General features: G+C 45.1%; 1 protein-coding gene across 2 annotated transcripts in view; it reads right to left on the bottom strand.

The window, feature by feature from the left end:
• Positions 1 to 421: 421 nt before the first annotated feature.
• LOC142582230 (beta-alanine transporter-like) overlaps positions 422 to 18555 on the bottom strand; it is a 34677-nt gene continuing 16543 nt past the window's right edge. For both annotated transcript variants that reach the window (XM_075691685.1, XM_075691684.1), the window contains 5 exons: positions 16772 to 16898; positions 13738 to 13835; positions 10157 to 10368; positions 7976 to 8157; positions 422 to 7876 (listed from right to left, as the gene is read on the bottom strand). In XM_075691685.1, the coding sequence (XP_075547800.1) occupies positions 7616 to 7876; positions 7976 to 8157; positions 10157 to 10368; positions 13738 to 13835; positions 16772 to 16898 (880 nt within the window). In that variant the 3' untranslated portion in view covers positions 422 to 7615. The remainder of the gene's footprint in view (positions 7877 to 7975; positions 8158 to 10156; positions 10369 to 13737; positions 13836 to 16771; positions 16899 to 18555) is intronic.

Genomic DNA, 18555 nt, shown 5'->3' with positions numbered 1-18555 from the left:
AAGAATACCTAAACTCGTCTCCTTGAATGATTTGCAAGCTAAACCACTCGTTGCGAATTCTTGCTTATCTTGAGATGCAATAACCTTAGAAATACAATTTAAGAGTCTGAACTCAGCTTGTTCGCATGGCTTACAAATATCTTCACTGAATAATGTTTATAAAATGTTCGTTTATTCAGAGTGGATGGCCGAGGTAAACCGGTTATAGAGAGGAATAAGTAAAGGGTATTAGGATGGTAATGTCAATGTACAGCATTAGTGTTTTTAAACAAATTAAGGCTCTGGCGAAGTCTTTCTTTCTTATTATTTGTCGTCCATCACTCCCACATTTTGTACAACCATGGACAGGCTTATGACGGCAGCCACAGCCAAGCACCAAACTAATACAGCTGAACTCATTTTGGCTAAACAATAACAAATATATAGTACAACAAAATTTTTTATTGACCACACATAGAACGTTGGACAGCAATAAACTCAGCCGTCCGGTGCAATGCTGAAAAGCTCTGCTGCTCGTTTTCTCCAAGGAGCACCTTTGAGTTTCCATTCGTGTGTCACGTTATACATGAATTTGGTATCGCCAATATCTCACTGAATGTCAGTCGCGCAGATGAAACGAACAACTGTTGCAGGAAGCATTGCAGAAAGAACAGCCTGCTAAGTATTGCCTTTGTATCGAATTTTTCATTTCTGTGATGAACCTGAAATTATCGCAACGTTGTATAAAGAAACGCTTAAAAAAAACGACTGGTAGCGATATACCATATATACTCGTGAATAAGCCGCCCTTCCTTTTATCAAATTATCTCAGGTGCGGGTTATACACGAATCACAATTATAGCTACAGCTTAACACACTGTAGTGCCACTGCGACTGTGTCAGATAAACAAAAATACTGGTGACAGATATCAGCATTTTATTGCACATTTATCGCCGCTTTCAAGCCAATCACTCTCGGACGAGCTCGCCTCGCCGGCGCGCCAGCTCCCAGAGCTGGCCGTCCTCTGTGCCGTCCATGGCGTCTGATATCCCCATGACTCTGAAGCTCTTCGCAGTGGTGTCAACTCACACGCAACGCCACGCGTCCAGAAGCCAACCGCGCACTTGCTGAAGAGACGCTCGCTTCAGTCGCCCTGTCGGAGTTGTTTCGCGACCACCGAGATTCCGTCTTGAATGGCCGGTTTATGCAAACATGAAGCTGTTGCAGCACGCTTGTCAAGCCCCCAGAAATAATGGCCACGTCCGTTCGGCAGTTGGCCAGCCGAGCCTTCACTCGGTCTGTTAGGTCGGGTCGCAACGATGATGGTATGCGGTGTAGCACTTTGTGCGACTAGGCGCATTTCTGACACGTTCTTTTTTTTTCTCCAAATTTTTGCGTCCCAAAGTGGAGGGTTCGGGTTCTACACGGGGGCGGGTTATACACGAGTGTATGCGGTACTCACGGAGTAGATAGCTGTGTGTGAGTTGGGAGTGTCACGTGGACTACTGCTGGACCCCTCGATATCACAGGTGATCTCTCCGTTTCCAGAGATGAATATTTATTATAGTCTATTAGGCTCAATGTCGCCGATAATATAGTACTTTAGTCACCGAAGGTGATGCTTGCTTTTTACTGGCAACCTCTTGGTCCAAATTGCAAGAAAGAGGATATTATAGGTGTAGGGCGCTCGTTTTCTCCACGAAACAAGCGACATATCAAAATTTCAGTTGAAGTATATACTATATCTTTATTCAGATAAGCAACACCTTGCTATGCTATTAGCAACTAAGCTTGCAGCAACAAGTTTGTGCATTATCAGAAATAAATATAAGAGCAAAAGTACTTCTTAGCATCGTCACAGGTTAACTCAAAGAAGAAAAAAATTTTTTGTGTGTGCCGCTAACTGCGCTAAACATCATAAAATTAAATTAGGATATATTTTACTAAATTATGCACACTTGAATAACAGTACAGGTCACACTAACCCGTACATTCAAAAACAAGCCTTAATTTCTGTTCCAATCTGCTCCGCTCTCCTCGCTAAAGCAAGCCGCCGCCCGTAGAGCGAATAAGGCACTGAACCACTCAGCGATTCCTGCCGAAAGGAGTCGTCGCCAGGGGCTCTTTTTTCTACGATGCCTTCGTCTGCATGGACGCTTGGAGTGATAGGTTAAAAATCTGACGCAGAGAAATTGCCTGGGAGCATAACAGAAGCGCAGTCACCATTTTAGCCAAAGTGCCGCTGCCTTCTTCTTGAGTCGAGATGTAGGGGATTTTTTAAAAATCCAGCGGTTTTTGAGCCGAAACCCAGATCTCATTATGAGAGACGCCGCAGTGAAGGACTCCGGATTAATTTCGATCACCTGAAGTTGCCTAACGTGCAGCCATAAAAATCCAAGCACACGGGAGTCTCTCGCTGCGCACCCATCGCATGCGGCCAGGAGCGAACCCGCGATCTCAGCAGCGCAACGTCATAGCCACTGGCCTATCGCGGCGGGTTGAGGTGTCATAACATTATTATATATAACAGTATAGTTATAGAATAGTTAGTCATATATCATAATACTAAATACTGTTATAGAGCGGAGAGAGCACATGCAGTTCCTTGAAAACTGTGCACAGTTCCCGGCAGATTGTTCTAGCGAGAAAGAACACTGTGCAGCAGATTTTGTCTGCGCCAACTAGGAGGTCGCTAAATAAATTAACTTTGCTTCAGAGCCAGCTCCGCCTGATAACCAGGGCACCGCTAGGGGCCCTGACCCCCGTTGCACTGCCCACAACTTCATCCTGGGAGACTTTGCTAACCAGCTCGGAGCAGCGACAGCTCATCGTATGCAGGCACGTAGAGCCAACGGTGTCCTCAACTAAGGGCTCGCCCCCACTCTAAAAGAAATAAAGTCTCTCCGTGCAGCGGCGGCTGCATTCAGGGTTGAGCCAGCAGCAAAGGAATATACCGCAGCGGTGGCTAGCCCTAATGTCACTACTCGCTCAGCGCATGTTATTTCGAACCAGTGGCCTTCGACGTACGGCGCAAACTTTCATCAACGCGCACTGTTCTCGGCTGACGTGCGTTCGCAGTATGGCAGTGCACACTGCATGCGACGCACCGACATTATACCGCAGTAAACTAGCGACAGACGTTCTTCGACCGTGCCTACCTACGGTGTAAAGCAGCATATTTCTGCAAAGGGTTCGACGCTAGTATGACTTAATGCAAGCAGCGGTTTTGTTCTTGTAGCTCATTACACACAGTGTTCGTTTTAAAATTTTGTGACGCTACAAAGTGTACGGCACTGTTAGAACAGCTCAGCGGAGGACAAGAAACAAGAACGGAAAACAAAGTCTTTTCATCAACCGTACGCCTTCGCAAACGTGATGTTAACCATCACCGATGGCTGGTGCTTGCTCTTGCGAGCAGCCATGACATAATAATTGCTTCCTGAATACTTTATCTGGGTCCCCTGGCTACACAAGTGGCTGGTATATCTTCGTATTAACGGTTCTAGAGTATGAACTGCTTTGGGCGTACAGGTCATAGGCCTGTTGTATGCAGTTCAAGTTCAATCGCTGCAGTTCCCAAGCTGCAGTGATTCGCAAAAAAAAAAAGAGCCCCATTGGCTATATATAGCTCGTGAATAACTAGAGAAGATAGCCAATCAATAAAAATCTTAAAAGAATATGCTGTTGGACTAGTTGGTATTGTATCGTGTACAGTGTACGTAGTGCAGACGGATCACACAACGCGACAGAAAGACGAGGACACGGCGCTACTAACAGCTGAGGGTTCCGTTGCATGTGATGGATATAAGTATATACATTTGTCACACATATAAGCAAAGGCTTACATCTGCAGCACGCCTTTGCTCAGTAACACACAAGCACTAGCCAAGAACGCTGACCAGAGTACTAGGGAAATGGTAAAAGCCACTGAGATTAACCTTAGAAGTGATAATAACGTCAGTTGCCAGTCTGTATCTCTGTCAGAAAGGGTAATCTTTTTACTCTAGGTTCTGGCGGTTTGTGTGCGTAGGCAAAAATATGGCGGTCACCTCAGAGCTAAAAGAGCTAAAGCATAAAGAGAAAGCGTATAGCAGGGTATGCCCCAGCTGTGTTTAATAGCGAGAAGTGTCAAAACGCATGGTGACAAAAAAGTATAGTAATAAAAAAGTAAAACCGGAATAGGCACTGTTTAGTATGAATTCCGGTTTGACGTCACGGGCTCTATAGGCAAACCACGCAACTTTATCTCAGTCCCCTTGCACCCGTGCAATGCTAGGCCACGTGCGGTGTGGACTGCGGAGGAACAGCGCGCCTAAGAAAACACCGTCGCGAGCAGAGGCGGGAATGTGCGCGGCGACGGCGGGCGGCACGTAATAGGGACGAAGATCGCGCCTCAAACGCCAAGTGTATGCAGCTTTGGTTGGATCACCCCACTGACTCCACTCCCATGGTAATTCTGGGTGATTTAAACATAGACGTGTCTCGGTCAGACGGAAAGTGGTTTGTGTGTTTCTCTTGGAAAGGTTCGGCATTCAATGTTACACAAACATCAATGGGCCCACGACGCGTCGTCAGTGGTGTATATATAGACCTCCCGTTGACCAAGAACCTTTCCAGTGTCGTCACAGAGCCACGGGCCGTATATCATAGCGATCATATAGCGACAGTCACCTTGGTGACCAAATAATAAATCCAAAAAAAAAAGAACATTGAGTGTGCAATTTAATAAAACAGCAAGAAGTTGTGAAAAACTGAAATTCATTGTGGTACGTGTCTTTTATTTCCAATCAACGTATTTAACATCAACATATTTCTCACGATATATATAGCTCCGTTGGTCATCCACCTTCACAGAGTGGAATGGCTCTGAGTTTGTTTGTTTCATTTTTTTCTTTAAGGCGAAAGGCATTATATGCCCCATGAAGCGAAAAATGAGGCGTCCGTCCGGCGTTAACATCCAATGCTACCAAAACCCACGTGGCCAAGTGATGACGTCACGTTCCCGGCGCTGGACCTGCAGCTACAGTGTGCTAGAAGAGGGTAGTGTGTTCAGGGGTGGCATGCGCCATGCATTGCCGTGAGGCGGAAAGTGGAAAGGCCCGGCACTTGGATGCCAGTCATGCGACAGCAGTGCCGCGGCCAACAACCATTGCACAGGGTTTCCCGTCGTTCATTCCTGCTGTTGTCAGTTGTGTTGGTTGTGCGCTGCAAGCGTGTGCGTTGAAGTTTGTGTTTCAGGCAATTTTTTTTCTAGTTTATGTAGTTCAAACGACGCATTCGTTTAAAATAAAGGCTTGCTTTTCCCTGAGGTGCTCCAGTTTAAGTTATACACAGCGGTTGTCGCCGCAATATAAAGATCTGAATGTCATATACACCAATGAATAAGTTTTAATTATTTCAGCTCTGAAATAAATCATGTAAGTGCAACTTCTAATTATTGAATGAATAATTACAGAATAAATAATTTCATATCAATTAATCACCCAATTAATTAATAATGCAATGTGTGCTGTTGGTTTGACTTACTCATTTTAACTAAATCATTGAGTAATTATGTAAATAATAATGTTGGTTTTAATTTTGTTACCTCCAATACTGTTTTGATCCTGGCTCTTCTATAAATTGAGCAGCCAGTCTCCTTACAGAACGTCCATGGAGGAGGTTTCATCATTAAATTTTTTCGTGTGTGACATGAAATTGTAAGAATTTCATGTGCATTTCAACAGTTGACTTTTGCAGCCTTACGATCTATAAGTAACAATTGTGACTTCAACGGCTCACTATTGTATAACAGTTGATTTCATACTGCAAAACCTTATGTAACAATTGGCTCGTTCTCATTCTCTATATGTTTAGCCTTTCTTAAACCCGCTCACGCAGTATCCACCTCGAAGCATGTGATGACCTCGCACAAAAAGAAAGTTGCAAGCATTCACAGCGCAACCGCTGCAACGAGCCGTCACTGCAGAGCGTGTCGGGGGAAACACGGCGGCTTCCGTATGCAGCTGCAGTGGCCCCACCTAGGGACGCGTCGGCCTCGGATCCTCCCTGAGCACACTGCCAGTGCAACGTGCTGCAGAGGCTCGCACTGCGAAATTCGACGGCGAACAGCCACGGCGCCAGATGGAGGCCGTGGCGCACAAACCAAAAACACCGACTTGCCCCAATACCAAAACTGTATTAAAGACGGATTAAAGTGGATTAAGAATAATTACGGTGGACTAAGGTGAATTAAAGTGGATTGAGGTTGGTTCAAACTAAAACAAGGTGTATTATGGTAGAGTTTTAATGTAAGGTACGTGATAACTTAGAGAAGTAATTATGTGCTCGCATTCAAATCACGTAAGGATGATTGAGTCACTGTCAATTTTCTTTCTCGATTGTGATTTAAGAACGATGGATTGCAAGGTTATTCTGTATACGCTCCTTTTCTCTTTTCATATTGTTGTGCGATGACATATGTATGTACCAATCACGTGCAATAAAACCCTCAGCTATTAACACCACTCTGTCCCCGTCTTTCTGTCGGCAGGTGTTTTCCGTTTGCGCTATTTGCGCATGAATAACAAAACCATTTTTAGGAATGCAAACCTTTTTGAATTCGGACACAGGGGGCTCACAGAACAGCGGAGAATTTCGCGTTTAGCTTTTAGGAATTCTTGGTAGCATTCGAGTGTCAGCCAGGGAACCTAATATTCGGGATGTGATTGCAGCACGAGACACTAAAGTGCGCGAAGTGGTTAGCGGAAACATGTACTAAGAAGAACGCTTCCGGTTCAAACCAGTTACCGCTAACCACCTTTCCCGCACAAGCGGTGCTTTGCGCAGCATTCACGCCAAGAGCTTAGACCATCTCGCCGAAATAATTGTCCTAAATATATTCGGGGCATGTAGCACTTCATCCACCAGATTGTGGCCCAAACGTACAGCTTGCATCCCCTTTACACGAAAAAAGAGATTAGAGTAACTCTGTAGTCGTATAGAATATCTGCGACACCAGCAGAGTAAAAGAAATTGCAGTAAGATATGTGGTATATTTCGCGTGTATTGTTTCGGTTATGCTGTTTTATGCTTTTTAAAATTTGTCACTGCAAGTTCATACATGTGACAACCATCCGAGTTCGCAGTGACCTAAATCCACGACAGATTAGGCGCAGTCAACAGTGATTACATATATAATATACACTGGCTTAGACTGCGAAAAGAACTCAGAGGTGCGGGCACTCGGGCCTGGGTCCACTCAGAACACCAAGATAGCATGAGCACATTCAGCACGTTAACAGTGTAAAACACCAAAACAGATTACCTCATACAAAAATCAGCGTTTTGGTTTGGCAGACGTGGTTTGGCGACGCATGTAATTCATTGTAAGTTTACACGACGTTGAACTATCGCTAATGCGGGCTTCTAAAGAATTACTTTATTCTGGTGTTAACAGTGGCTCATCGAGCTACATGCTCTTGGCAACAGTAGCCACGCTATTCCTGGACCCAACGGCATTGTCGCCGCTTAGTTCTCCGCCATTTCGCCCGACCGCTAGCAGCGTCATTACTTCCCTTCCTGCGTCAGCCCTTGCCATGACAGTAATTTTTTTCTTTCAACAGCATAAATGATCGCGTAAGCAGTGGCGCCCTTCTAGTGCGGACTGACACTATCGATAGTAGCGGCAGACATGGTGGACATGCTGCGCCCTCGAGTGGCCGTGCCGCTTCGCTCGCGCTTCTTCTCTGCCAGGCAGGGGAACCAGGGCTTGGGCAGCTCTCGCATCGCCTCGCCCTCTTGCAGTGTTTCCGGCAGCCGCTGGTTGTTGGTCTCCGGGAGAGGCAGCGTTATGAGCGCCGACGCGCAAGACAGCCCGCCCAGTACAAATAGAGGCAGGAAGCGGCCGTAGAACGCCTACACAGAGAAGCGAGAGAAATGAACGAGATACGGCACGTGTACTTGGTTCACGACATTCTAAAAGAAATCAAACGCTACAGAGATAGACAAGCTCACCAGCTGTACGACTTGAGCGCTGAGGAACTTTCCAAGTGAGCCGAAGGCTTGTCTTATTGATAGCGCTTGCGACCGTATCTCAGTCGGGTATATCTCAGCAGCGAAAAGGTAGCCCACGTTGTAGGCAGTGGTGAGAGCGAATCGGCCCACCATCATGATGGCGAATATTGCAGCTGATTTCCCTGAAATACAAGGTTGGCTGTGTAGCCTTTTACTTCAAGAGCTCGTATTGCTAAAACCAAAAGACAACAATGTTTCTTTGACAAAGTAATGTCCAATTGGGGCCGACAGACAACTAGGCACAGCATAAAAAACGGCTGCGCGCGCTCAGTAGTCAGCGACAGCCATAAGGTGCGATGTACCCGGCGTGCGGTAGTTAACCGGGGGTCCCTTAGAGTTGCAGAAAATGGGCCAACGGACGGGAAGTTCCGGCGAGGACGGCACAAAGTTAGATGAGATGACGAAATTACGAAATTTCCAAAATCAACTGCAATCGCCGTCGTCATCGTCACCATCATCATCATCATCGTCATCATCATCATCATCAGCCCAGTTTTTGTCCACTGCAGGACGAAGGCCTCTCCCCGCAATCTCCAGTTAACCCTGTCCTGCGCCGACCAATTCCAACTACCATCTGCGATTCTCTTAATTTCATCACCCCTCCTAACCTTCTGCCGTCCTCGACTGCCCTTCCCTTCTCTTGGCACCCATTCTGCAAGCCTAATGGTACACCTGTTACATAACCGACGCATTACATGACCTGCCCAGCTCCATTTTTTTCATCTTAATGTCAATTACAATATCGACTGTCCCGGTTTGCTCTCCGGTCACACCGCTATCTTCCTGTCTATTAACGTTACGCCTAACATTCCTCGTTCTATCGCTCTTTGCACGGACCTTAACTTGTTCCCGAGCATCTTTGTCAGTCACCAAGTTTCTGCCCCATATGTTAGTACCGGTGGAATGTACTCATTGTACACCTTTCTTTTCAATGATAGCGGTACGCTTCTACTCGGGATCTGAATTTGTCTGCCGTATGCGCTGAAACCCATTTTTATTCTTCCGTAAAATTCCTTCTCATGATCAGTGTTCCCTGCGAATAATTTACCTAAGTAAACGTACACCTTCACAGACTCTAGAGGCTGACTGACGATCCTGAACTCTTGTTCCCTTGCCAGACTATTGATCATTATCTTTGTTTCTTACATATTAATCTTCAAACCCACTCTTACATTCTCTCTGTTAAGGTCCTCAATAATTTCTTGTAATTCGTCCTCGGCGTTGCTGAAAAGGACAATGTAATCTGCAAACCGAAGGCAGCTGAGATATTCGCCGTTGACCCTTACTGCTAAGCCTTCCCAGTTTAATAGCTTGAATACTCCGTGCAAGCATGCAGTGAATAACATTGGAGAGATTGTGTCTCCTTGTCTAACCTCTTTCTTTATAGGTACCTTTCTACTTTTCTTGTGGAGAATTAAGGTAGCTGTGGAATCTTTGTGGATATTTTCCAAGATATTTACGTAAGCCTCCTACACTCCTTGATTACGTAATGCCTCAATGACTGCTGGGATATCTACTGAATCAAATGCCTTTTCGTAATCTATGAAAGCTATATAGAGAGGCTGATTGTACTCTGCGGATTTCCCGATTACCTGATTGATGACATAGATGTGATTCCTTGTAGAGTATTCCTTCCTGAAACCAGTCTGTTCTCTGAGTTGTATGAATATCAGTGTTGCCCTTATTCTATTGGAAATTATCTTGGTGAATATTTTATGTAATACTGGAAGTAAGCTAATGGGCCTATGATTGTTCAATCACGAACGGTGACAATCTGATAGTTTTCAAATATCGCAGCAGCGCTTTTGTGGCCTTTTGTAGCTGCGATATGCGAGGTCATGGTCCCAAGATCTTGTTCAGGGTGAATGGTTTTTTATCTGATTTAGAACTGTGCAGAGGTCGTGTCTTTCGCTTTCAAAACATGGGCAGTAGCACAGTATATGTTCTATAGTCTCTTCGACACCGCAGGCATTGCACTCTGCGCCATCAGCCATTCCAACCAAACACGCATATGCATTGGTGAATGCGACGCCTAAGCGTAAGCGGCACAGCATTGTTTCCTCATTTCGCGGAAGCCCAGGCAGCAGCCGCCAGTAGCAACAAGGGTCTAGCCCAGCTCACCATAGAAGCCTGCCACGCCCAAATAGCAGAGAGCAGCCAGGCCGTACGCACACACCATGCTCGGTCGGCGACCCCACCTGTCGGCTAGTGGAAGAGCCAGCACCGTGGCCAATATGTCCATGGCGTTGGTCGTCGATGTCATCACGAATGGGTCGTCGGTTGCAGTGGCAGCGTACAGCTGGCCGGCCGAGTACGTCAGACACGACATCAACCTGCGTCCCGGCACGCGATGTGAGGCTGAAAATAACGCTCGCGCCATGACTCCCCCGCTAACAGAAAGCTTTAGTGAACCGTCACTTAAGGACCATCTTCAGAGGTACCGTGGTGAAATAAAAAACAACATATAATTAGTTTTCAAACAACGATTGGTCTTGACATATAGATCAGAGCTAATGGGAAAATAAATGTCGCGTAGCCTACTCGTGTAATGCTTAGTTTCGTTTAAGCATTTGTTGTAGATGTCGAGTCACTGCACAGTCCGCTGAATGCAATTTGGGCGAAGCCCGCCATGTTTCTCAGGGAGGTAAACAGACGGCCATTCTTAGGAAAAATCAAAAGTAGCATTGACACGCTGCTTAAACTATCAAATCAGTGAAGAGCTTGCTCTAATGCTAAACTTTGAAGTAATTAAAACTATTTTAGTAGCTATTCTGAATCATTTTCTTCCCATCACCCTCTTAACTACTCGCATGCACTCATACACTGTTTCAACATTTATGCATCATTTTTTCGTGTGTAATTCGTTTGTATCTTTATTATCTCCTTGAGGCGTTTCATTTCATTTTATTGCCTTATATACCTCATAGGGGCATACATAAGGGGTAGGTGTGCTTGTATTCATTATACGTTAGTTAAGGATCACAGAGCACAAGTGAAGTTTTAAAGGCGACATACCTGAATGAAATGGGAACATAATTCTGTCAAGTACACAAAAAATGAATGTGAAAGCATATCACGTATTTCTTTTATTCTGAAAAATGGTTTGTTATCTTCTGCAAGAATATAAGTGTACAAGTAATGGCGGCAATTTGGTGGGGCAGGTTGTTTCAATCTGTTGGCGCGTGAAAAAAGAATGAGCCTGAAAAAGCGGTAGTCTGAGCGTCAAGGCGGCCAGCTTGACACATGTGCCGTGTGCGTTGTGATGTGCGAGAAGTGAGAATAATGTACGGTCGTTGATTAAGTGAAGTATGATAAAACTTATCAAAGAAGGAGAGAGTTGAGATGCGACGACAATTAGCAAGGATAACGAAACCGGATTCTTTATTCAATTACGACGTGTTGAAATCATAAGAGTAAGTTGAATGCATGAACTTTATCGCACGGTTTTGCACTGATTCAAGCAGGCGGGTTAGATATACTTGGTGAGGGCTCCATACGGTGAATGTGTATTCGAGTATAGGTCTGATTATGGCTTGATAGGCTAGCAATATAACTTACGCTTGGGGGCTTGCTTTAGGTTTCGCTTTAAAAAACCGAGAGATTTATTAGAATACGAGATGGATTAGTAACGTGTGCGCTCCGAGACAAGTGATTAGTAAAGGTAACGCCAATGCACGAGGCATGAAAGGACGCATGACGCGTGACACAAACAAAGGGCTATTTCCAATTATGTAAACAGAATACATCTATAGTTACATATCATCCCGCTGAAGCGATAATGAAGAACGAGCAATATTGTAAAAAGTGCGAGCTAAGAGTCTACCTATTGAGTGAACTTGCTCCCAGATAGACGGGCAACATTGAAATCACAGCAACGGCAGTGGACACGGTCGTCGAATCTAGTCTCACGGTTCAAGTGTATCCGCTTTTTCACTTGCCTCGCTGTGCATTCCAAAGTATTGCTGGCGCCCGCGCATACTTGAGGATGTACGATACCACTGCTGAGCGCGCGCTGTCTGACCATACACGCTTCCTTTCCTGTAGAATCGGCGACGGATAGCGTTCGAAGCATACTGTAGGTCAGTTGTGCGCCGAGCCAGTTGTTGATAACAGTGATAACCCGGTGAAAATTGACATCCGCAAAAAGCAATACAACGGCGCATGGAAATATGGAAGTTTAGAATGCAGGACTAAGAGCTCAGGGCACACTCCAACAAGCGACTGCTTTGTCTTCTCGGTCTGCCCCACCGGGAAGGTATATTAGAACAGGGTTACTGGCTTGCGTTAGCGTCACGCGATTGCAGCAGCCTCCCTGCACGCCGAATGAAAATGAAAATATAATGCAAGAGAAAAGAACATGAAATAATGTGATTCGTTATATTCGACAGAATGAAAAGTATACCAGACAGTTTATTATTTTCAATGAGAAGGCGTTGAAGCGTTTTTGAGATGTTCGCGGCAACGTTGAGACCACAAAAAGCAAGTTTGGGGAGTTTCGGGCACCCACGCTATTTCGAAACTTAGCGTTACGGGCATGCGAAACCACAGACGCAGATATACCGTTTAGGTTCGGCGCATGCGCTGTGGCGAGACGCTAATCGTTAGGGGCCCCCTCTTCTAAAGCAGCCTACAATGAGGCGATTTGCTAGCATATTACTGTGCAGCCGCGTCGAGATACTAACGCAAACATTTGTTTGCCGACACCTCCCAAGATTGTTTGTCTGTCCGTCGGTCCGCTTCTTGCCCATTAAAGTGGCTCGATAAGAGACATTGTAATAGCAAGTACTGAATTGATCAGAGTAACGTTCAAGATGCATGAAATCATTTTATAAGCAGTATTAATGTGAAGCATTCTTGGTAAGTTCAACCCAATTTTCGGTAACGGCTATCTGGTGACTATCTGGTGACTACCTGGCTCTTCTCCTGGAGCGATCCCGAAGATTGTGCAGTCTAAAAATGCGGGCTGATCGCCCTGTGCCTCTGCCGCTCTGCAAGAAACCTCTTTGACACCAACCTGGGTCACTGGGTATCACGACACATCCGAGCGATCAGCTCAACCTGGGTCACCATGACACCGCTGGCAAGGGTGTCCGTCGCAACTGCTTACAACATGCGCTGCATCCGCGCATCAATCTTGAATACGTTGCAAAAGCATTAACTGTTCTCTGATGAACAGTCATATGATTCGTCAGAACCATCCTGTAATGCGTCGCATTACGAAGCTGTCAACTGAAGTTGAGTCTGAAGCTGACTCTGTTGAGACTCCGGGCGGCCCCGCGCGCGCCCGCCCGGGCCGCTGCATTTTGGAAGCCATCTGCGACGGAGACACAGCCCGCCCCGCGCTGTGTTTCCGCGGCTTAGTTCGCGTTGATGCGAGACGCTGCACGAAGATAAATTCGCTCGCTTCTGCTGCCGCGTTTCCTCGCTTCAGCGTTTTGACAGCTTGTTTCCGCGGTAATTGAGTGAGATGTGTCCCTGTTTGCTCGTACGCGAGTCACCCCTTGCTTGTTAATTTAGTTGGTTTACCTATGTTTACAAGTTTACATGGCCGATAAAGCTACTATCCTTAATTCGTGTTGCTGTCCACTAATTTGATAAGAGGCATATGGTTTGGTAACATAGAAAACGCAGAAAACCTGGTAACCATGTTTTCTATGCTACGCCTTTCGGCCGAAACTGCGACTTTCTTTGTCTTCACTCACCAAAGAAAAAGTGTTATAAGGAAACTCCTGCGGAGTGTAGGGTACCGGAAGACGTCCGTTGTTGACGACCTCTTGGAGGCGTCGGTCTTGTTCGGCAGCTGCGGCATTGAAGCACAGATATACGTCAGAATGAAAATGAAGTTAAATGCAATTGCACTCGCGGCGCCCGAATGTGCTGGTGCATAAAGCATTAGAATAGTTTTGTCACGAAGGTCCCTTTCTATTCTTTGAAAGCTCTCTGAACTTCACGCAACATGCACCTGGAGATTTTCGACAACTATAATCTGTATACATAGAGTCAGTCCAAGATATTCCAAGGTAGACCACAAATTCTGACTAGTTCTTCGTTTATTCAATGTCGGAAACTGCACCCATGTCGTTTATAAATTAAAATCTCAGAGGTGCGCAACATGCCAAGCACAAACAACGCGGACGCAGAAAGCATAGAACGGTGCAAGTTTATGCCTACTTTTTTGTAGGTTAATTATTCTAATGACAGCTCAAAATACTGTTCTCTAAATTCAAAGCTTTGCACAAAATAGGCTTAACCTTTCGACGCCACGTGAATATTCAGCGACCTTTTCATGAAGCAGGAGCTCACTTACTTCCTGTTTTCGCACTTTTTCGACAATACTGCATTTCTTCGGCTTGCGCCCTGCCTCCACAGCCAACATTGCTCTTGCGCTACAATGAGGAACTCGTGCACTGGTATGCAGAAGTGCGGCATCAGTCTAGTGTTAATCTACTGTTCGTCTACACTTAATTTGGCACACATTGAATATTTTTCATCTGGTGGGTAACCTGCATGCCACATTGCCCAGTTCTTGTAGATTCCGAAAAAATGTCGAGTTGGAAAACTGGCTGAGACAAGCGGGCGCGCAGGATCCAAGTTGTACAGTGACCATTTGACTTGTTTAGAAGAGCAACAAACGTCCTCCGAAAAGTCCTGAGTATCAATAAAGTTGAAGTGGCCTGTAGTCGATGGAGGTCACCAGGGAAGGAAAGTTCTTGGCAAGCACACGTCCTCTGAACGCTGTTCTTCACGTCATCAAAATACATATATCTGGGTTACTAGCAGACACGTCGTGACACAAACGAGCCACCATCGCTGCGCATTGGGGAGTGCCCCTGGACGTTAAGGCAACAAAACCAAAGAGGCAAACCGTCGCCCAGTGTTATCGACTGTGAACGTAGCCCTAGCTACGGAGGGCTAAGATAGCGTGTAGTCGTCCTAGGTCACGACGTGGTTCCATAACATTCATATCTAACGTACATAAAGGGTTATGAGCAAAGCGCGCAAGCACGATATAAACAGAGCACGAACTTTCCCAGCAAGTCATCCTTCATAAGAAATAGCTCGCCTCTCATTGTCTATTTCTTGTCGTTTGATATACACTGGCGCCTTTTGCTAGCTCTATATTTCCTCGAAATCGTCCTGCTATAGTAAAACCGTAACTATAGACGTGAATTCATTAATTTTTCAAGATTAACGTATGCTGTGCGATTAGACATATGGGGTAATCATTCTCAAGTTTTACAGAATTTTTAAACATAATTTGTGGCAGATAGCAAAATTCCATTCCTCAAGCTGAAATATTCAAGGACGCGGACAGTCCTTACACAATAAATCGATACAAATGTTCAACTAATTGAAAAAAATAACTAATTAACATTTAGTTATTTGCCTTACGGCTTATATTGTACTAATTGTAGCCGGTTAGTTTGAAAGGCACGTCGCCAGGCAAATTTTGAGAACGGCGCGGATTTCAAGATATCCACCATCAATCTTGTCCTAAATATGCATTGGTGTTCGAATTACTGTTTTAAAGAAAACGCTTTTTATGCACTGAAGCACAAATGTAACTAGAACGCCCATGTATTTCGTCGCACACTTTGGCAACAATTACCTCGAAACTGGTGCCATACTGAAAATTCATTTCTAACTGGACAAGCCTTGTAAACCCACTATCGTAAAGTAAATGTGCCGTAAAGTAATCCTTTAGTAAGCTAAATAGTGAACTTACACTAATTAGTCAAATATGTGTTTCGATTTCTTGTGCATGTCCCAGTCTTTGAATATTTCTGCTCGAGGAATGGAATTAGGCGATATGCAACAGGTTATGTATAAAAATTATGTAAAACATAAAAATTATCACCCGATATACATGATGTATTGAAAACACAGATTTCGAGTACAATCCAGGGTTTCGTAATAATTATAAACTTCCACCACTACAGTAAATTTAAGCCATATGTGAACTCAATAGTAAGCTTATGAAGAAACATCCTCGACTGTATTCTTCATAAAAAGCCCGGAAAGGTCGCTGTTGCTCATGTGATATGTTTTAGCCGATGGTTCTGAAGTACTGTAGTGTTTTGCTTTTATTTTATTTTTTCGTGTACTCTCTTTTTCTACGACTGACAACGTCATTCTCTGCAACGCACTTTTCTGTCATTTAATGTGTGATATCTCGAGACATCGTGGAGTTCTGTGCGTTGTAATTATTCTACATTCTTTAGCTCATGCTAATAAACAAACTTCTAATCTTATAATAATGCTTATAAGCATTATTGTCTTTCGTAATCGTCCATGTAACCCCCCCCCCCCCCTACACACACACCTATCTGGTGAAGTCGTTCATAGCGCCAAGAGCAAGAACGTACCTTTTACTATTTTTTAGACGTATTTTTCAGTATGCATAACTTGCACTTGCTTGCCATTTCCACATTCGTTGTGTCAGTGTCCCTACATCTGTGGTTCATTGTTACGTCGCATATTCCACTGTTTTCTTCAATTGCTTCCTTTCTGTACCTGACCGCTTATGTACATATGTACGAAACGTCTAGTGGTGCCCACTGCACTGCTCTTCAATTTAATGCACCCGCCAAATCATTGTGCTTCTGTGTGACTGTATATTCACGTTTGCTAATTTCTTTGCGTCATTTCTGTAAATTCATTAGGCATTGAAATGTTGCCGGAAAACCGGGGAAAACATTTCCCAGCATTTCCAAACTCGTCGAATAAACCATTCACCTGGAGAGAGTCGAGCGCCGAACCTTCCACTTGCTTGCCGTTCACACGGGCGACGCTAAGCAGGATTTTTTTCGCTCTGTCGGTCCGTCCTTTCGACAGTAACCACCTGGTGGACTCCGGCATGAAACTTCGAGAAGCACAATAACAAACAAAACAAATTGTGACCCGCGGCATTCGATTGAAATGACTAATGCAAATTTTCCGCAAAGCCACAGGATAAGTAGTCGGGACTGCGCAACAAGGTGGGCTGCTTGAAATTTGGGCGAACAAACTTCTGCACTCGTAAGTGCTTAAAATTGTCGCATGACATAGCGCGAGCTCCTCGCCTGTTTGTTCTTTTTTTCGCGCTTGTTTCTCCACTGGTCATTTAAATATTGAGAATACTAGTGTATTTTCAAGACGTTATTGAGGTTCGAAGTAATACATCTAGAAGTCGGCGACATACATGTAGACGCTAACGGCGTCAAATAACTACCGTTGGTCATCATTCCTATACTAATAGTAAGACACTACACTCTTTCTTGGGTGTTCCACACAACTGTTGAACACAGGTTACTGCCCATTCTTGTTCATTAAATTTAGCCTATGAAATATTTGACTGCTTGGTTAGCCTTTTTAATGCTAAAGCATATTTGCCCCATTACGTGAAAATCCGTCGGCATCAGCGTGATCGAAAGATGGTATCGGAAACGGCCGACGGAGCATAGAGTAAGAACATATAAAAGATGTTCAGGCTGCGGTCAAGTTCGTCAGAGTGGTTTCTATCAACGAAGTAAATTAATGGCCTTGAAAATAAAATTTGATACATTTCGGTCTGGATGGGAACCGAGCACGCTTCCTCGACGCCACGGCAACCGTTCTGGCCGCGGCGAAAGGTGTGGCCTAGTGCGTGCGTCAATGGGCACGGCACAGCCAATGGGGAGGAGGTGGCGCCACGTCATGAGTGTATAAACTGAGCACGTTCATGACGTTCCGAGGTCTACAAACGGTACATTGTATATACAATATTCATACGTGTTGCGAATATATGGGCGATATCACGTAAAACTATTCCAAACCTTTCTATTCCGATTCTGCAATCAGCCTACCGCGATTGGTCAAAAACTTTTTTGGACAACCCCCCCTTCACCTGTCTGTCACGTGACGTCACGAAAACCGCGCTACCTCCCCATCTGATATGACGTGTACAGAGTGATTATGCATAATTTGACCGAACAAAACAGAAATAGTTATTTCGGATTCGACGCCTTTTCGCCATTAGCCCTCGGCTGTTGGTCAAAAGTTTTCGGGCTGCACCCATTTCACCTGCCTCTCACGCGACGTCACAACACAAAACCGCAAAAGCTTACCGCGTCAAAGTGACGTGTACGCGTTAAAAATGCATTAATATGCCGAATAAAAGTGAGTTTTCTTCTGAATAGCCGCAGGCTGCCCCGTTCCGAAAGGAATAAAAGATGGCTGCCGCCGGTCGCTCCGGCACTGGCTGCTCGCCCCTGCTGGAGAGCATGGGTTTATTTGCGTGTAATAAAACTTCTTGCGTGGCTGTGTAACGTTTTCGAGCACTTTCGGCTCGTTTACGACCTCGTTCTGCCTACTCTTCTGTGCTGAGGATTCGTTTTAGCGTGATTCTTAAGCTTCCGTTGCATGCCGCCGCGATTGTCGACGAGCCACCGCAAGCCAAGTAAGCGAAAGCGGACCAATCGCAGACGCCGGTACCACTCTCTTCAACCGGTTATCGATATTCAGTGCAGTGGCTCGGCCCCATCGAATCCGTCTCCACTTGA

Source organism: Dermacentor variabilis, chromosome 5, assembly GCF_050947875.1.
Source record: "Dermacentor variabilis isolate Ectoservices chromosome 5, ASM5094787v1, whole genome shotgun sequence".
NCBI classification, from domain to species: domain Eukaryota; kingdom Metazoa; phylum Arthropoda; class Arachnida; order Ixodida; family Ixodidae; genus Dermacentor; species Dermacentor variabilis.
This window is presented reverse-complemented; position numbering and strand designations above follow the sequence as displayed.